The 19,436-nt window shown below is 35.8% G+C and overlaps 1 protein-coding gene across 2 annotated transcripts in view; it reads right to left on the reverse strand.

Moving 5' to 3' along the window:
* Positions 1-19,436, reverse strand: part of bmp1b (bone morphogenetic protein 1b) — an 81,464-nt gene that overhangs the window by 17,059 nt on the left and 44,969 nt on the right. The window contains exons 9-14 of one of the 2 annotated variants that reach the window (XM_087269562.1): positions 15,678-15,780; positions 12,224-12,340; positions 11,997-12,142; positions 8,850-9,045; positions 7,422-7,547; positions 677-840 (exon numbers count right to left, since the gene is read on the reverse strand). In XM_087269562.1, the coding sequence (XP_087125688.1) occupies positions 677-840; positions 7,422-7,547; positions 8,850-9,045; positions 11,997-12,142; positions 12,224-12,340; positions 15,678-15,780 (852 nt within the window). 2 annotated transcript variants of the gene reach the window in all.

Below are 19,436 nucleotides of genomic sequence, written 5' to 3' on the forward strand. Positions count from 1 at the left end.
TGGTCTGCATCAGGTGAATTCCATGTCTGTGCAAACATTGTGACATTAAAGACTTTTTGAGAGCTGAAGTGGCAGTGTGCCGATTTTCTTTGGATCTTTTGCTACAAATGTTTGTTTTTGATCGAGCACCTGCCTTCGAGATTTTCTAGATGTGCGCACATTTCTGTTTTTTCCTTGCTAAACACCAATTTACTCTCACATTCACACACACTCATACACTACGGCCAATTTAGTTCATCCAACTCACTTATAGCCCATGTGTTTGGACTGTGGGAGAAACCGGAGCATCCGGAGGAAACCCACACCAACACGGGGAGAACATGCAAACTCCACACAGAAATGCCAACTGGCCCAGCTGGGACTCGAACAGTGCGAGGCGACAGTGCTAACCACTGAGCCACCCCATTTCAGACCTTATTTCATGAAAATCAATAATTTTTTTTAGTTTTTGGTTCATAAGTTAAAGCTGAGTAGCAATTTAGCAAAGAAAGTCTAGAACTTTTGAGAAAGCAGGTCAGAATTGTGATAAAAGGTCACAATTACCCTTTATAATTGACCCTTTACTCCACAGTGTATTCAAATATCCACATAAACTAGCCAGCTAGCCGCTGTAAATGCTATAATGAGCCGGCGTCCCCCATGAGAATCAATTACAGCTGGGCGATGGTAAACTTACATCATTCCCCTCCATCTCAAAAGCATCGAAAAGCAGTGTGATACGGTACTGCACCGGGGCGATCAGCTGCCACACACAGTTCTTATTAGGCGGATATTCCTGCGGCCATCCGGGACTGGTAAAGGAGCCATTGAGCTTGGAGATGAAGCCTCCGCAGGCAGCTGCTGGGATCAGACGGAAAGAGCATTATTATTATTATTACACCACCTAAACCACATGAAAACACACCCACATGAGCCAGAATGCAGAATTTAGGAGCTAGCAAAACAAATAGGGCTTTGAACGCTTTCAGCAGATCTTCTCCTGCTCAATTATTAATCTCTGCCATTGCCAGAAACATCAAAGCTGGACACAGATCTAAAGCAAGCTAAATAATACAGGCATCAGCTGCATGTAAACACTGTTGATTAATAAGAGAAATGAATGTGCTAAACAAACTTAAGGTTGGCTTGGTTGTATTAATGCATGTGCACCATTGCACATAATATGCCTTTAATCCTTCTATATTACTAAAGTGATTAAACAGTCTGCAGTGAAAACCAATCTTATGAGATAGCTCTGATTACTGTGTGCTTGCTGGTGTTCTTCCGAGATTCTGAAGCGCTGTTTGAATAATCATTAGCGATCCTATGATAATGCAGGCACCAGGAAAAAATCAAAAAAGAGAGACATGGATTGAGCACAAACATGTTTTATGCATCATACAGAATGAAACGGCTCATGCATCTGAAACGGGTTTATTAAAGATTAATATGAAACATTTTATTTACATGACATGAGGATGTACAATATTTAAAAACACTTCAGCTAACGTATTTAGGGTTAAGCTATTTTTTCCTCTAATTTTTTCCTCCATTTGGCTTAACATTTACATTGTTTTGCATGTGTATGAAACACATGAAAACATGAGGACTACACATAAACTTCAATATAATAATAAAAATAGGAGCATTTTATTTATTTTTATTATTATGGACAAGGGTTGGGAACAACATTTTATATATATATATATATATATATATATATATATATATATATATATATATATATATATATATATATATATATACACCAACCCCACCCCTAACCCTACCCCCAGTGACATCACTCGTAGAAGAAGTGCAAAAAAGGTGGAGCTCAAGCTTAAGCTCCCCCTCTCTGGAGCTCACCTCTCCTCAAATGGCTCTGCAGCGAGCACCACTTGGAATTATTAGCCTCCCTGTTGATTTTATTAAAGATACTTTGAAAAATGCTGGTAGCTTCCATGGAATTTGTTTTCCTACTTTAATTTTTGCATAAACTGCTTCTTTAATTGACTTAATAAAGCATAATTTGGGTTAAGAATGTAAGCAATGTTGTCAAATCAGTGTCCATTCATATGGATCACTATAAACAAGTAAAAATGTCGTATTTTCCATGCCAGGTCAGTCAACACATCTGAGCGTATGCAGTCCTTTAACTCAAGATGACTTTCAGTCGTTCATTCATTCATTTTCCTTCGAATTAGTTCCTTCCCTAGTACCAAAGAATTCTGGCCCAGATTTGGCATAAAGCTGGGACAGCAGGCATTCATCCAACACTAGCATACAGCATGTGGGCCAAACATGGCCGGGGTTTGGCACAGGCGGCACACAAAATTTGGGCCAGATGTAAAACGTAGTATTTGGCCCAGAGTAAAAAAAAATTATATATGGGCCATGTGAGTTTGACCCACATTTAAAATACATTAAAATTATTTTTGACTAAAAAAATTCTACCAATCAAGTCGCTTTGAGAAAAAGCATGTCCATAGTGTGTCTAAAGAGCAAAGCATCATGGGTTTATCAATTTCATTGCAATCGTGACACACTAACCTATCTGGCCCAGTTCAGACCCAGTGATGAGTTATTAATTTGGCTGAGACTTGGTCCAGATATGGCCCGTGTTTGGCCCTTGCCTGAAAGCCAGATTTGTACCCAATTCACTGCGTCATGTGGGCCAAGCAAAGCCTGATTGTGAGGGCCAGAGCTGGGCCAGAGAAATTTTGCAATGTGGGTTATTTATCAAGGGTTGCCACAGCGGAATGAACCACCAACTATTCCAGCATATGTTTTGCGCAGCGGATGCCCACTTGCAACCCAGTACTTGGAAACACCCATACACTCTCACATCCACACGCGCACACACTCATACACTATGGCCAAATTTGCTTATGCAGTTCACCTACAGTGCATGTCTTTGGACTTTGGTGGAAACCAGAGATTAAGATGACTTTGGTTTTCAAAAGTTTACATTTAAGACCCCCCAAAAAAGTTTAAATTAATAAATAAATATTTAACAAATGGCTAAAATGCATAATTTATTTCCTCCTTTAAAGTTGAAACAAGCATGCTGTTATGCGAACTCTATCAAAGCCTATATGTTTTTTGTTAAACAGCCTTTAAAATGTGAGCGCACGTCTCTCTTCAATGATTTCTCCATTCATGTCTCTGGCACAAACAAACTAAGGTCACACATGCTCTAAATCTGCCAGTACAATTGCATTAACAATCCCTGCAATCACAACCGGACGAACTAATATGACAAGAAGCCAGTTGCCAATCAGAAAACCCTTGAAGCCTGATTTTGAGAGCAGCAAAAAAAACACTGGCTTTTCACTCAGGACATAATTATAACGTCACGCTCGTACTCAGGCCCACTTCACCTGATCGGTTATAGATATTAAATCAATGGCTTGATTTATTAAAGGGCAACCACTTCATGTGATTTCCAAGTCTGTCCCGTACACATTTACTGAGAAAATAAAAGGCGGAATTATATCCCACATCCTGCTTTAGTCATTATTTTCAATGAATACAACCGGATCCTGCAGATTTGTCATATGCTACAAGTATCATAACTGCATTTATGAAAAAAAAACAGGTTTCAATGAGTCAAACAGAACATTAAATGCTAATACAGAAGAGCTGTCTACTATTCCAACACACGGTAAAATGTCATTTATTTCAGTGATGTAAAGCTGATTTTTCAATGTCATTGGTCCAGTTTTTCAGTGTTAATAGATCCTTTGGAATTAAATTTTCAATATTTAGTTTGGAAATATTCACAATATTTGTTTCTATTTTCCTGTACATTTATCCAGTTTTTTTTTTTTGTAGTAGTTTAAAAAACATTCTCTCTGGCCACTTTATTAGGTACACTAGTACAGGGTTGGACCACTTTTGCCGTCAGAACCTTAATCCATCGTGTCATAGATTCAACATGGTACTGGAAGTATTCCTCAGAGATTTTGGTCCATATTGAAAACGGCTTTATAACGGCTTTATTAATAAACGGGTTTATTAAAGTTTAATATGAAACATTTTATTTAAATGACATGAGGATGTACAATATTTAAAAACACTTCAGCTAACGTATTTAGGGTTAAGCTATTTTTTCCTCTAAATTTACATTTGGCTTTACATTTACATTGTTTTGCATATGTATGAAACACATGAAAACATGAGGACTACACTTAAACTTCAATATAATAATAAAAATAGGAGCATTTTATTTATTTTATTATTATGGACAAGGGTTGGGAACACATTGTTTCAGCACATTTCTAAGCATAATAGTTTTAAAAACCTATTTATAATAACTGATTTATTTTATCTTTGCCATGATGACAGTAAATAATATTTTATAAGACACTTCTATACAACTTAAAGTGACATTTGAAGGTAGGTTAATAAAGTTAATAAGGTTAACTAGGCAGGTTAAGGTAATTAGTCAAGTTATTGTATAACGATGGTTTATTCTGTAGACTATCGAAAAAAAATTAGCTTAAAGAGGCTAATAATTTTGTCCCAAAAATGGTCTTAAAAAAATTAATAACTGCTTTTATTCTAGCCGAAATAAAACAAATAAGACTTTCTCCAGAAGAAAAAAATATTATCAAACATACTGTGAAAATTTCCTTGCTCTGTTAAACATCATTTGGGAAAAAAAAATCAAAAGATCAAATATATATGTATGTGTATGTATATATATATATATACACATACACATACTAGTACAGGGTTGGACCACTTTTGCCGTCAGAACCTTAATCCATCGTGTCATAGATTCAACATGGTACTGGAAGTATTCCCCAGAGATTTTGGTCCATATTGCTTATGTGCTTCTTATGAAACAAGTATTATTATATTATTATAATGAGGCAGTAAAGTGAAATCAAGTTTTTAAAATTTAATCAAATTTATTTAATCCATTTTATTTAAATTATTTATTTAGTTTAAATTAAATTATAAGTAGCTCATACTTGTTGATTAAGCAAGGATGCATCAATGTGACAGTGCAAACCTTATTATTTTTGAAAACCTTAATTATTAAAAAGTGACATCCACTACCATGTCATATTTTAAACTTTAGTTTAGTGTAATGTAGATGAGTGAACATAAACAACATCTCTGAATGTAAGATGCTTAATGCAAAGGGAGATATTGGCTTTTACAGAGTAAGCTTAGCAAAGCCTACAGCAAACAAAGTTTGGGGACTACAAAAAAATACATCTGAGTTAATGAAGTCATAAACCCTTCGTGTACACAACGCACAGTGTCGGGGCATGTCCGAACGCTGCTATTTCCACAGAGCTTCTTCTGTTTTCTGTATGTGTGCTTCCAATGGACATGACACAAAGAGAAAAGTGCTTACAGTTTAATTTTTTACTTTAATCCAGAGAATTTTAAATGTACAGTTAAAGTCAGAATTATTAGCCCCCCACAAATATTAGCCCCCTACCCAACCACATACATACATACATACATACATATATACATATATATATATATATATATATATATATATATATATATATATATATATATATATATATATATATATATATATAAATATATATATATAAATATATATATATATATATATATATATATATATATATATACATATATACACGCACACACACACACATACATACATACACACACACACACACACAAACACACACACACACACACACATATATATATATATATATATATGTGTGTGTGTGTGTGTGTGTGTGTGTGTGTGTGTGTGTGTGTGTATGTATGTATGTATGTATGTATATATGTATGTGTATATATGTGTGTGTGTGTATATGTGTGTGATATATATATATATATATATATATATATATATATATATATATATATATATATATATATATATATAGTAGCATATATATATAGTATATATATATATATATATATATATATATATATATATATATATGTATATATATATAATAATTCTGACTTCAACTGTGTATATATATATACACAGTTGAAGTCAGAATTATTAGCCCCCTTTTGATTTTTTTTCCCTTTTTAAATATTTCCCAAATGATGTTAAATAGAACAAGGACATTTTTACATTATGTCTGATAATGTTTTTTTCTTCTGGAGAAAGTCTTATTTGTTTTATTTCGGCAAGAATAAAAGCAGTTTTACATTTTTTTTTAAAATACAAATAACAAAATTATTAGCCTCTTAAGCTATTTTTTTTTCTCGATAGTGTACAGAACAAACCATCGTTATACAATAACTTGCCTAACTACCCTAACCTGCCTAGTTAACCTTATTAACCTAGTAAAGCCTTTAAATGTCACTTTAAGCTGTATAGAAGTGTCTTGAAAAATATCAAGTAAAATATTATTTACTGTCATCATGACAAAGATGAAATAAATCAGTTATTATAAATAGGTTTTTAAAACTATTATGCTTAGAAATGTGCTAAAACAATCTTCCCTCCATTAAACAGAAATTGAGAAAAAAATAAACAGGTGCGCTAATAAAACAGAGGGGCTAATAATTCTAACTTCAACTATAAATATATACAGCATTTGACTCTATCACTTGACAAAGGAGAATTTCCAGAATCTCTCCAAAATCCAGTGTGGTTTAACAAAAACTCCTCCAACTATAATAGAATAAGCTGTGGATTGTGAGCCACAACTTGTAAGTATTTTTATTTGATCAAATTGATCTATTACATAAACGGTTTCTAGCGTAAACGGTATGTTGTAGCGAGGATGTAAACAAGGATGTAAACAACAGAAAATGCTGTTTGGCACCTTTTACAATTCAGCTACAAATTCAGATTTATCAGTCCGCTGTAAGCACCCACAATCTTCAGCAGTGCTTCAGTGTGCAAGCACACATTGCTTTACATCTTATAAAGACAACCAAGCCTTAAAAATACACTCTGGACCACAACTTTATTAAAAATACTATTGAGGATACAATTATTGGGAGATTTCAATATGCACCTTTGTTTTTGTACATGTTCACATTTATAAGGCGTACCTGCACTTTAATCAGTAAAACTGTGTGATTCTGGTGAGGAGAAGTAAATGCTGCTCTCCATCTCTCAGAAGGATCACTCTTCATCTCTTTAGCGTGAGCATGTTTGCATTGCCGGTGTGCAAATTAACTGTTTTAATGCACCTAATGTAACTCTCTATTTCATGCAAACCCTTCCCTCCTTCGATATACAACATTCACACTTCAACACCGCTAGAAAGACCCCTTTTCCTAGCTTTTTAAATCAGAGGTGTAAAAACTCCTTGCTGAGACAAGGTTGTTTCATGACCCTTTAAACTTAAATTTGATGTGAATCATATGCTCATGTGGGCCACATAAAATGATATGGTGAGTCAGATTTGGCCCACAGACATTGAGTTTGACGCATGTGGTTTTGAATGAACAGGTATCATCAGTATCACCTGCGCAGCTCCGTCTGTCCGGGGCGAGCTCAAAGCCAGGGTCGCAGGCGCAGTGGAAGCTGCCCAGTGTGTTGATGCAGCGCTGCTCACAGTGAGCATTATCAGGCCTGGAGCATTCGTCAATCTCTGCATTACAAACACACAATCAGACTTTGAAGATCATGCAGCATCCAATGCAGTCACATCATGCAGTTCACAAGTATGGAGCCAGATCAGTCTTAAAAATATTACATTTACAAAATAAAGTTCATACATCCACAACACAATTCACATTTACTAAATCCAATTTGTTAGTTCAAAACACGATTCATAAATGCGCATGACCAATTCGTGAACTTAAAACACAATGCAAAACTACACAAATCCAATTTGTAAATTCAAAGTACATTACAAAAATACACAAATCCATTTCGTAAATTCAAAAAACAATTAAAAATACACAAATACAAATCCAAAATTCAAAAACCGATTAAAAAAATCAAAAATCCAATTCGCAAATTAAAAAAACTATTTAAAAACACTCAAAGCTAATTCGAAAATTCAACATGATTCAAAAAATAAAATCAAAAAAATAAATAAAAAAATAAAAAATAAAATAAAAATCTAAAAATAAATTGAAAACATTTTTTTTCAGAAATACGCAAATCTGATTTGTAAAATAAAAAACTATTCAAAAAAACATTAATCCAGTTCGTAAATGTAAAAAAATACAAAAAAAATACACAAATCCAATTCGTCAATTAAAAAAAAAGATTTGAAAATACGCAAATAAAACAAATTGTAAATTAAACAAAACTATTCAAAAATATGCAAATCCAATTCATAATTTCACAAAACTATTAAAAATAAACAAATCCAATTCATAATTTCACAAAACTATTCAAAAATAGGAAAATCCAATTCGTAATTTCACAAAATTATTAAAAATACACAAATCCAATTCGTAATTTCACAAAACTATTAAAAATACACAAATCCAATTAGTAATTTCACAAAACTTCAAAAATACGCAAATCCAATTCGTAATTTCACAAAACTTTTTAAAAAAACTACACAAATAAAATTTGTGAATTCAAAAAACTATTAAAAATTCACAAATCCAATTCCTGAATTGAAAAAACTATTCAGAAATAGGAAAATCCAATTCGTAAATTCAAAACACGATTAAAAAATGCACAAATCCAATTCGTAATTTCACAAAACTATTAAAAATACACAAATCCAATTTGTGAACTTAAAAAACTATTCAAAATAGAAAAATCTAATTCGTAAACTCAAAACACGATTCAAACACACAATGCAATTCATTTGGGGAAAATATTTATGATATTCACTTGTGAATTTCTAAATTGTGTTTACAGATTTACAAACTGTATTTTGTAAATGTTTTATTTTTTAAACTAATAAGGCTCCATACACAAGCATCACCTTTAAAGAAATTAGCTGCAAATCCAGCTTTGTTCACAGAGCCGTCAGACACAAACTTCATCCACAGCTGGTTGGAGCTGCTCTTGAAATCGTCCGGCTTTTCATAACCACAGAAGCGTCCCAGCAGAGGACTGCTCTCTGAATCTCCGTCTCGCACTTCCAGATAATCATAAGCACAATTGTCATGTTTCTCGATCTGTGTGCGAAAGAATAAGATCGTAAAAGAAACATTATAACTTCACTTTAGTTTAAGTACCAAGTCTCACTATGAACTAGTTTCTTATTGCCTGCTTATTATTAAAATACTGGCTGTTTATTAGTACTCAGGGATGGACAAAAATAACCTGAAATGTATTTTAAATTAAATTAACAAATACTTTCATTTTACATACATCAAAATGAACTAGAAAATACAGCAGCCACAACAATTATCAAAATAAAATACTGTATTTAGAAAATACTACAAAATACTTTTACATGGGAGTTCATGTAAAATGTACATGGCATTTCTTCGCAAATCTACTTTCAATAGGCATCTTCCATAAATCCCTTCACAATTAAACTGACTTAGTGAAGTAAACAATGTTTCATTTCATTGTTTCAATGTTTATGGCAGCCACTGTAGGATTTTTATGTGGTTTGTCTTGTTCTCTTGGCATCTGCATCAGCAATTCATCCAAAACTACTATTATTTGAGCAGTTTACTCATTCTCCCAAGATGTTTTTGTCTGAACTTCTACCTGCAGCACTGACACTGAGAATGATTATGTGCCGAAGGCTCAACATTCTGCTCTTAAAGATGCAGTAGGTGATTCTGCTCAGAAGCCTTTTTGTTGTGCTGGTTGAAACTCTTTTCACATTCCAATAGTAATGATTAAAGTAAACAATCTAAATGTGTTTAAACGTGTTTTTATATTCTGGGTAAGGCATAAAACTAAAAATGTTCATCCCATTAAAATAGTGTTGGGTCAACATCTCTTATAGATCCGATAAGTAGCCCAAACTGTCTGTCACTGCTTTTGCACATCTCTGTTCATGTATATCTGGCATTAGCGTGTGCACGCCTGCATGAGCTCTGCGTGTTCACGACACGTCACAGTTGCGGTAAAATCAAATGCTGAATTTAAACTTTTTTGCTCCAATCCTGGAGCACCTTCACCTTCTTTGCTTTCAGGAGCTTTGTTATGGAGGCTGATGTATGAGAAGGAGCGCTATCCTGCTGAAGAATTTGCCCTCTCCTGTGGTTTGTAATGTAATGGGCAGCACAGATGTCTTGATACCTCAGGCTGTGGATGTTGTCATCCACTCTGCAGATCTCTCGCACACCCCCATACTGAATGTAACCCCAAACCATGACTTTTCCTTCATCAAACTTCACCGATTTCTGTGAGAATCTTGGGTTCATACAGGAGTCTAGTTTAGATTAGTTTAGTTTGACTTTATTAATCCCCGGAAGGGAATTTCACATGTCACAGCAGAGCTCTCCATACTAAGAATAGATAAATAAGTTACATACATATAAAAAACAATAATAAAATTACATTTCATACTGCACACCTTGGTTCCAAAAACAACGAGTAAACACTTGTACATATCTAATATCTAATTCAAGTTCAGCACAATTCATCTGGTATGACTTTGGTTATACAATCTGATGACTGTTGGTAAAAAAGACTTCCTGTATCTTTCTCTGTAACACTGGGGTTGAATTAATCTTGTACTAAAAGAGCTTGCACGTGCTTGGATTGTATCGAAAAGGGGACGACTATCGTGGTTCATTATACTAATAAATTTGTCCAGCATTCGATCCTGTGCAATCTCTTCTATGGTAGGTAGTGCACACCCCACAACAGAACCTGCCCTTTTTATAAGCTTATTTAATTTGTTTTTCTCCTTCTCCAACAGTCCCCCTCCCCAGCAGGTTACAGCATACAGAGTCACAGATGACACCAAAGAGTCATAAAAAGTTTTTAACAGTGTCTGACACACACCAAAGGACCTCAGTCGTCTTAATAAATGAATGCGGCTCTGACCCTTCTTATACACCTGGATTGTGTTTTCAGACCAATCGAGCTTGTTGTTCAAATATACACCCAGGTACCTATATGACGAAACAATCTCAATTTCTGACTCGTGAATAATTACGGGCACCGCTTGTGATGGATGTCTACTAAAATCAACAATAATTTCTTTGGTCTAACTAGTGTTTAATTTAAGACAATTCATATCACACCAGTCAGCAAAACTTTTTAAAAGCAACCTATACTCACTCTCATCATGATTCCTTACATAACCTTCAATTGCAGAGTCATCAGAAAACTTCTGTAAATGACACTTTTTGGAGCTGTATTAAAATCTGACGTATAAAATGTAAATAAATATGGAGCTAAAACTGTTCCTTGAGGAACACCAGTACTGCTCATTATAACTTGCGACACAGTTATGCATCCTAACATACTGTGGTCTATTAGTGATATAGTCAGTTAACCAACCTACCATACCTTTTTGTAAACCTGCATTTTCTAATTTTACCTTTAATAGTGCAGGCTGGATAGTGTTGAATGCACTTGAGAAATCCAAAAATGTGATCCTAACAGTATTACCTGATGTTTCCAGATGACTTAGAGATTTGTGTAGAAGATAAATAATTGCGTCATCTACCCCTACACCAGTTTTATATGCAATCTGCAGTCTGTCCTCAGAAGCAATCAACAGTTTCTTAATATAATTTAAAACGAATCTTTCGAAAACTTTCATCAACTGGGCTGTTAGGGCTATTGGTCTATAATGAGAGAACTCAGTAGCGTTAGGTTTCTTAGGGACCGTTACTATGGATGATGTCTTCCATAAAATGTGAAGTCGTTCCAAACGCAAACTCAAATTAAAAATGTAATGAATGTAAAGTCTTCTGCAGTATCTGTGATGATTGGGATGCAGCTCAACAGATAATTCATCAGAAAAGTCGACCTTCTGCCACTTTTCCAAATGATCAACTAGAAGTCAAGTTATTATTTGTTGCTCTGACAACTGAGATCGACGACATAATTTTTGTCAGGTAATGTACACATTTTTTTGACCTCAGATGCTTACTTGCAGTGTCTGAGGCCAGTTATAGAGTAACACATGAAAAATAACACTGCACTTTACCTCAAATGACTGAAAGACAAGGCCCACGTGAAACCCCTCAGGTACCACAATCTTCCATATGCACGCTTTATTTGGCCGATAGTCATCAGGGTAATTTGGAGATTCGATCTGTCCGCTGTCTCGTCTCACTTCGCCTCCACAAATTGCTGAAACAGGGTACAGAACATCACAATATTAACCCTCCATGAGTTCAGATGGGAACAGAAAGCTCTCAGCTGGAGATTTACCTTCATAGACGGCAGAGAAGCCTTTCCCCACCCAATTACTGGTGCTGCGAAACTCAATCCACAGTTCGCTGTCTGTGGACACGATGGCCTCAGGGAGCTGATCTCCACATATGCGGCCTAAAGCAAATGCAACAAACTGATCAAAGGACATCATGTGCAGGACTGATGAAATATTCAACTATTCTGTGACAGTGTTTTTAATAACCTTCAAGCTAAAGTGGAGCCTTTTCACTTTTCCCGGCATAAGTCATCATTGTTGGGTCAATTTAGAGAGCAGTGTAAGTGAGAGTACAATAAATATTATTATGGTGGCTTTCTGATGACCTTTCAACTTACTAGCCACCCCCTAGCAACCACTGACGGCATCCTAGCAAATGTCCCATTGACTTCCATTGTAAAAAACTGCCATTGACTTTAGATTGAACATATTAACAACAAACCGATTCATACTAGCAACATACTGATCCATTATCCCCGCTGAAAAATCCAGGTTAAACCAGCCTAGGCTGGTTGGCTGGTTTTAGAGGTGTTTTGGCCATTTCCAGGCTGGTTTCCAGCCATATCCAGCCTGGTCTTAGCTGGTCAGGCTGGAAAATGACCAGCCAAATCCAGCTAAAACCAGCTTGACCAGGCTGGTTTAAGCTGGATATAGCTGGTTTTGGCTGGACTCCCAGCTTGGCAAGCAGGACAAGCTGGTTTTAGCTGGTCATGTCCCAGCCTGACCAGCTAAGACCAGGCTGGAAATGACTGGAAACCAGCCTGGAAATGACAAAACCCCTCTAAAACCAGCCTGGCCGACCAGCTAAAACCAGCCAACCAGCCTAGGCTGGTTTAAGCTGGATTTTTCAGCAGGGATTGCTAATTCAACATGCTAACATGCCAATTCATACTAAATTTATGCTAACAACATGCTAATCTATACTACAAGCATGCTAGCAACATGCTAAATTTATATTAGAACCATGCTAACAACATGCTAATTTATGCTAGAAACATGTAACAACATGCTAATTCTTACTAGAACCATGCCAATGTATGTTAGCAAACTGCCTAGCAACTACTCAGGACACCTTAGCAACCACCAAGCAACACTTTAGCAATCACTCAAAACACCCTAGAAACACCTTAACACCGACCAAGATCAGCTTAGAAACTGCCTAGCAACATTTTAGCAACCACCAAGCAATGCCTTAGCAACCACTCAGAACACTCTAGCAACTGGCTGGCAACAATTTCGAAACCACCTAGCAATGCCTTAGCAACTCCCTACCAACCATTTAGAACACCCTAGTAACACTTTAGCAAACGCCTAGCAACACCTTAGCAACCACCCAGCAACGCCTTAGCAACCATTTAGAACACCCTAGCAACACATTAAAAACGACCTAAAGCACCTTAGCAACTGCCTAGCAACATCATAGCAACCACCAAGCAAAGCCTTGTCAACCACTCTAGCAATCACAGCGCAACAACTTGGAAACAACCTAGCAATGCCTTTGCAACAACCTAGCAATGCTTTAGCAACTGCCTAACAACCAATCAGAACACCCTAGCAACCACCTAGCAACACCTTAGCAACTGCCTAGCAACATCTTAGAATCCACATTGCAACACCTTAGCATCCACGTAGCAACTATATAAAACATCCTAGCAACCACCTAGCAACACCTTAGCAACGACCTAGCAACCGATCAGAACACCTTAGCAACTGCCTAGCAACTCCTAGCAACCACCTAGCAACTTCTTAGCAACCTCCTAACAACCACTAAGAACATCATGGCAACACCTTAGCAACGCCTTTGAACACCTTAGAAACCACATAGCAACAACCTAGCAATCCATTAGCAATTACCCAGAACACCCTAGCAACCGCATAGCAACACCTTAGCAACCACTCAGAACACCCAAGCAAACACCCAGCAACATCTTAGCAACAACATAAAACACCCTAGCAATGCTTTAGCAACTACTCAGAACACCCTAGCAACAATGGGTGTTCAACAATTTTTACAATGATTTAAATATTAAAAATGTTTATCAATTTGAGATGATGATGACCATTACACATGTCCTGTCTTGTGAGAATGATCCATATGTTTTGAATATTGGGTAAATTTAAAATGTTTCAATTAGTGGTGGGCCATTATCGGTGTTAACATGCTGCGTTAACGCTAGACTCTTATCGCCGTTAATTTATTCTCAAAGTTGGTTTGGGAGCTGGGTCTATTCTAAGCAAGCTATGGTGACTTTCACCTTGATATTTTAGTGTGGATGTATACCTGACCGGTGAGCCCTCTGACAAAAAAGTGCCCTTCTGAATCAAATCAGCAGGATGCCTGACTTTAACTGCAGTTCAGCAGTTTCACTTTAACTCACGAACATTTCATTCATGCCCCCGTGACAAACTGGGGTATTAGACGCAAATGAGTAAGGACTGATGAGAGTGTTATGGAATTTAATAACATACATCAAATGGAAAGAAAAAACTTCCGGATTTCGCCATGTGTGTGTGTGTGTGTGTGTGTGTGTGTGTGTGTGTGTGTGTGTGTGTGTGTGTGCGGTCCTTTACTGACAGCCACGTGTGAATCTTGTCAGAAAATATTGCGAAAGATCCTAAAGACCGCAGTGTTTACTTCAATAATGCCACGAATCTCTGCATACTCCACATTTAGATTATTTACACCTTAATTTCATTTCTGTTTAGTTCAGTTATGACTTTAGTCGGATCAAGTTCATCAAAAATCGCTGTTTGGAGCTTATGTAGGCCTACAGTTCACAATTCATGTTTAACTGAATAAACAAGTACATCTTATTTAACATCATTTATTTTCACCACCAATTATCATAGTAGATCAGTTTCTCAAGCAGTTTGTGATGCTTTTTGGAAACAGGAGATATGTCCCGGGTCTAATGTGCTACCTGGCTTGAGAAGACTTATTATTTAGGTAGCACACATATTCTGAATGCCTTGGGCAGAATTCAAATGAGCCATTTTAATTTATATTTAAAAAATTAATCTATATCCACTTATAGTTTTAATATTGTCATTTGTTTACGCTTCAGTGTGTGCTGTGAAGAAAATTGCCCCGTTAGTCCAATAAAGAAATTCCAATTCAGTGCACAATGGAATTTTATTTTTAAAGTTGTGATAAAATGGCTGTTAAGGTAATTTATTCACTATGGTGATGTATATCCACTTAAAACCATCCTGAAATTAAAAATGATATATTAGTACCTACAAATTTTAAGAGGAACACTTTTGTACTTTTTAGGTACTGATATGTACCCTTGAGGTTTTAATATGGACCTTTAAGGTACAAATTTGTACCTTTTGAAAAGGTACCACCCCAGTGACAGCTCATGTACCTTTATTTCTGAGAGTGCATATAAAAATAAGGGGAGTACATTTAGATTTCATAGAAACTTCACATATAATCTTCATAAATATGAAAACCTTTCAATGGTGCGCTTCTCCCGTATCCGTCACGGACCTCCACATAGTCGTACCAGCACAGGTTACTTCTGTACAGATCCATCGAGGTAAAATTAAGAACGATCTAATAAAGACACACAGGAGTTAGGAGTCAGAATGTGATTCATATTACAGTACAGTTTGAAGATATGGATTCAGTAAAACATCAATAATAGAAATTAGGGCTGCACGATTAATCGAAAAAAGATGACAATCTCGATTCGACCCTACACGATCTTAATTCAGCTTTTCTACGATTCAGCCAATCATATTTTCAAGGTCAGGAGAGAAGCTTAAAGGCAATCAAAAAAGTCTTTACAGCAACATGGACACCTTCAAATGGTGTTAAAAGTGACACATACTGTATTTATAAGGCATAATTCACCCAAAAACGTAATTTCTGTCTTCAGGTAATGATGTATTCGTGACCACGAAATCACTTGTGTGGTGACCGCGAGGCTGTTTACTACAGAGAACGCATGACGGCTACTTTAGTGAACAAAACCTGCATATGCTGTGAATAACAGGTAATGAAGTTGTAAATGACGTTCAGTTTGTTGCACAGAGCGATCGTTTGAGGGCTTGAAGGAGGTTTAATTAGCATGTGTGTGTTTTTTCTCACAGTAACGGCAGCCATGAGGAGAGGGGTCTGGCTGCAGACTCGGTGCAGTGCAATCTGAGCTGCATCCAATGCTTTTTAATGCTCTCACCTAACCCCACCCTTAACCCTACCCATCACAATGATGTCACTCACTCTATTAAATGCATTGTGTCTGACATTGCATCGCTGAGTGATGGAATCTCAGCTTGCATCATAAAAGCTGCATCCAGATACTATTGGCTTTGTGGCCAAGAAATTACTTGTGAGGTGACCGCGAGGCTTGTTACTACAGAGAACGCATGACGGCTACTTTAGTGAACAAAACCTGCATATGCTGTGAATAACAGGTAATGAAGTTGTAAATAACGTTCAGTTTGTTGCACAGAGCGATCGTTTGAGGGCTTGAAGGAGGTTTAATTTGCATTTGTGTGTGTTTTTTCTCACAGTAACGGCAGCCATGAGGAGAGGGGTCTGGCTGCAGACTCGGTGCAGTGCAATCTGAATTGCATCCAAGGCTTTTTAATGCTCTCACCTAACCCCACCCCTAACACTACCCGTCACAATGATGTCACTCACTCCATTAAATGCATTGTGTCTGACATTGCATCGCTGAGTGATGCAATCTCAGCTTGCATCATAAAGACTGCATCCAGATACTATTGGCCATGAGACGCACTCGGAAGTGATACCTGTGCGCACATCATTTAAATGATCATATCACATTTTTGAGTTATGATTACGACAAGCATTTGATATGTTTTTTCTTTCATAGCTAACACAGAGAGTTGTGCATGAAAATAAATGTTTAACAATGACAGTATAACAACCCTAGCCTATTTATAATGTTGAATATAATGCAAGAAGGAGTCTGATAATGACAAATGTCTGATTTTACCAGTGAAAACAATTGGTCTAATAATGTTGTCAATGACCAGCACATGTCTTAAACATAATGTATCAACTTTATAATTATGAACAGTCATATTCTGATGTCGTCATTTTACTGTGAATTCACAAACAGGACATTTTGAAAGTCTGTTCAAGTCCACCATAATGACTATAAAATGTAGCATTTTAACCAACAGTAGACCTACACATAGGCCTAATAGTATTATTGTTGTTTTACCATGTGTTTGAGAATTAACAATAACAATAGGCTAATTATATTAACCTTTATCTTACCTTTACAGAATCGTGAGAAAACCGTGATTTTGATTTTAAGCAAAAAAAATCGTGATTCACATTTTTGTGAATCTTGCAGCCCTAATAGAAATCTTATAAGCTTAGAGTTTGATCAAAAATACAGTAGAAAAGTATTATTGTGTTGAGTTTCCAGTTTTAATATATATTAAAGGCATTTTTTCCTTGCATGGCAAGGCTGAATATTCAGAAGCATTAGCTACAGCTGTATTCAAATGTATTGTTCATTTAAAAAATGAATAAAGGCGGCACCAGTAAGTTTATAGGCTTCATACTGTATTTTCTATTCTAGAAACTTAACTTGACTTGACTTTACTTTTTTACACAAGTGGAAATGTATCTGGTTCAGTTTTTTTTCTATGAATATACATATATATGTGTGTGTGTGTGTACACACATATATATGTATATTCATAGAAAAAAACTGAACCAGATACATTATATATATATATATATATATATATATATATATATATATATATATATATATATATATATATATATATATATATATATATTACCAGGAGTTTGGTTGACAGCTGAGCTGACCAATCACAGTACTAATATTGCAGTTTACAGTATGCCAACCCAAGGACTTGAAGAGATGATGCCCACCCACCAAAGATTTGAGAACAATACAAACACTTAAAGAGGACTTATTATGCCCCTTTTTAGAAGATGTAAAATAAGTCTCTGAAGTCTCTAGAGTTTGAATGTAAAGTTTCGGCACAGGGTACCACATAAAGAATGTTTTATAACTCTTTGAAACTGCCCCATTTAGGCTTTGATCTTAATTGCGTCATTTTGGCAACTGTCGCTTTAAATTCAAATGAGATTGTGCTCTTTTCAAAAGAGGGTGGAGCTACAAATGCCTATGTGTCAGAATAGTGGCAGATTCAAAAACAAGACTAACGTCCTATGCTAATGAGGGAGTGATGGTCACTAGTGGGTGGGGCTTTCTCCCTTTAAAGACACGTAGAAGAGGGGGAATGTCAATCAAAGTGTTTCTGCAGACGGTTTTTATCATGTTTGATTATAAAAAAAATCATTAATAAATGTTTATCATTAGAAGTTGGAGATATTCACAGACTGTTTCAACACAGATGTGTTTAAACCCCTTATAAAAGTGATTTTTGCATAATAGGTCCCCTTTAAAATACTTAATTGAACATATATTATACACAAAGACGTCACTATTTTGGAAGGATGACATATACTGTATAATTGCAGCTTAATGTTTACATACTGTCTAATCTATTGACCTTATTGCGATTGTTTTAGAACTTCAGATTCAGTTGCCTATGGGAGAAATGACTATTAAACTGCAGAAAATGGTCAAACTATTTGCACTAAAAACAAGTGTTTGCATGACTATACAGACCAAGTAGAATAATATAATAAGAAAATATCAGTTTGCAACATCAAGCAGCAGGACGAGCTGTTTTTAATGTCTAAAAATCAATGGAAGTGAATGAGACCGGAAGTCTTGAGCCAAAAAGATGTGAATGGCTGCGTCCGCTTGTATGCGAAGAATAAGGTGAAAACACGACTCCTTGTCCAATTAACGTTGCAATATAGTAATAATGTGCACCTTTTTGTAAAGCTGCTTAAGAACAATACTTATTGTGAAATTGAACTGAATATGCAATCCCATGTTGAATATGCAATCAGTGTTTTTTGCTATTTTTTTCTTACAAAGTAACCAACTAACAATACAGTAAAGTAGGTACACATTGGTGCAACTTAGTTTTAGCGTTTGTTAAAAGGTGCTCATAATCAAGAGAAATAGGGGAATTGTTATAGAAGTCAAATTATTTATAAGTTATATTTCTGCATAATAGTTACAGAAGTTGGAAGCTGGTTTGTTGCACACAAAGAACACAGATTACTTTATTATTACGTTCAATTGCTATTTAAATGTGGCCCGTGAGGTATTGTAA

This window comes from Danio rerio, chromosome 10 (assembly GCF_052040795.2).
Source record: "Danio rerio strain M-AB ecotype USA chromosome 10, GRCz13ab, whole genome shotgun sequence".
NCBI classification, from domain to species: domain Eukaryota; kingdom Metazoa; phylum Chordata; class Actinopteri; order Cypriniformes; family Danionidae; genus Danio; species Danio rerio.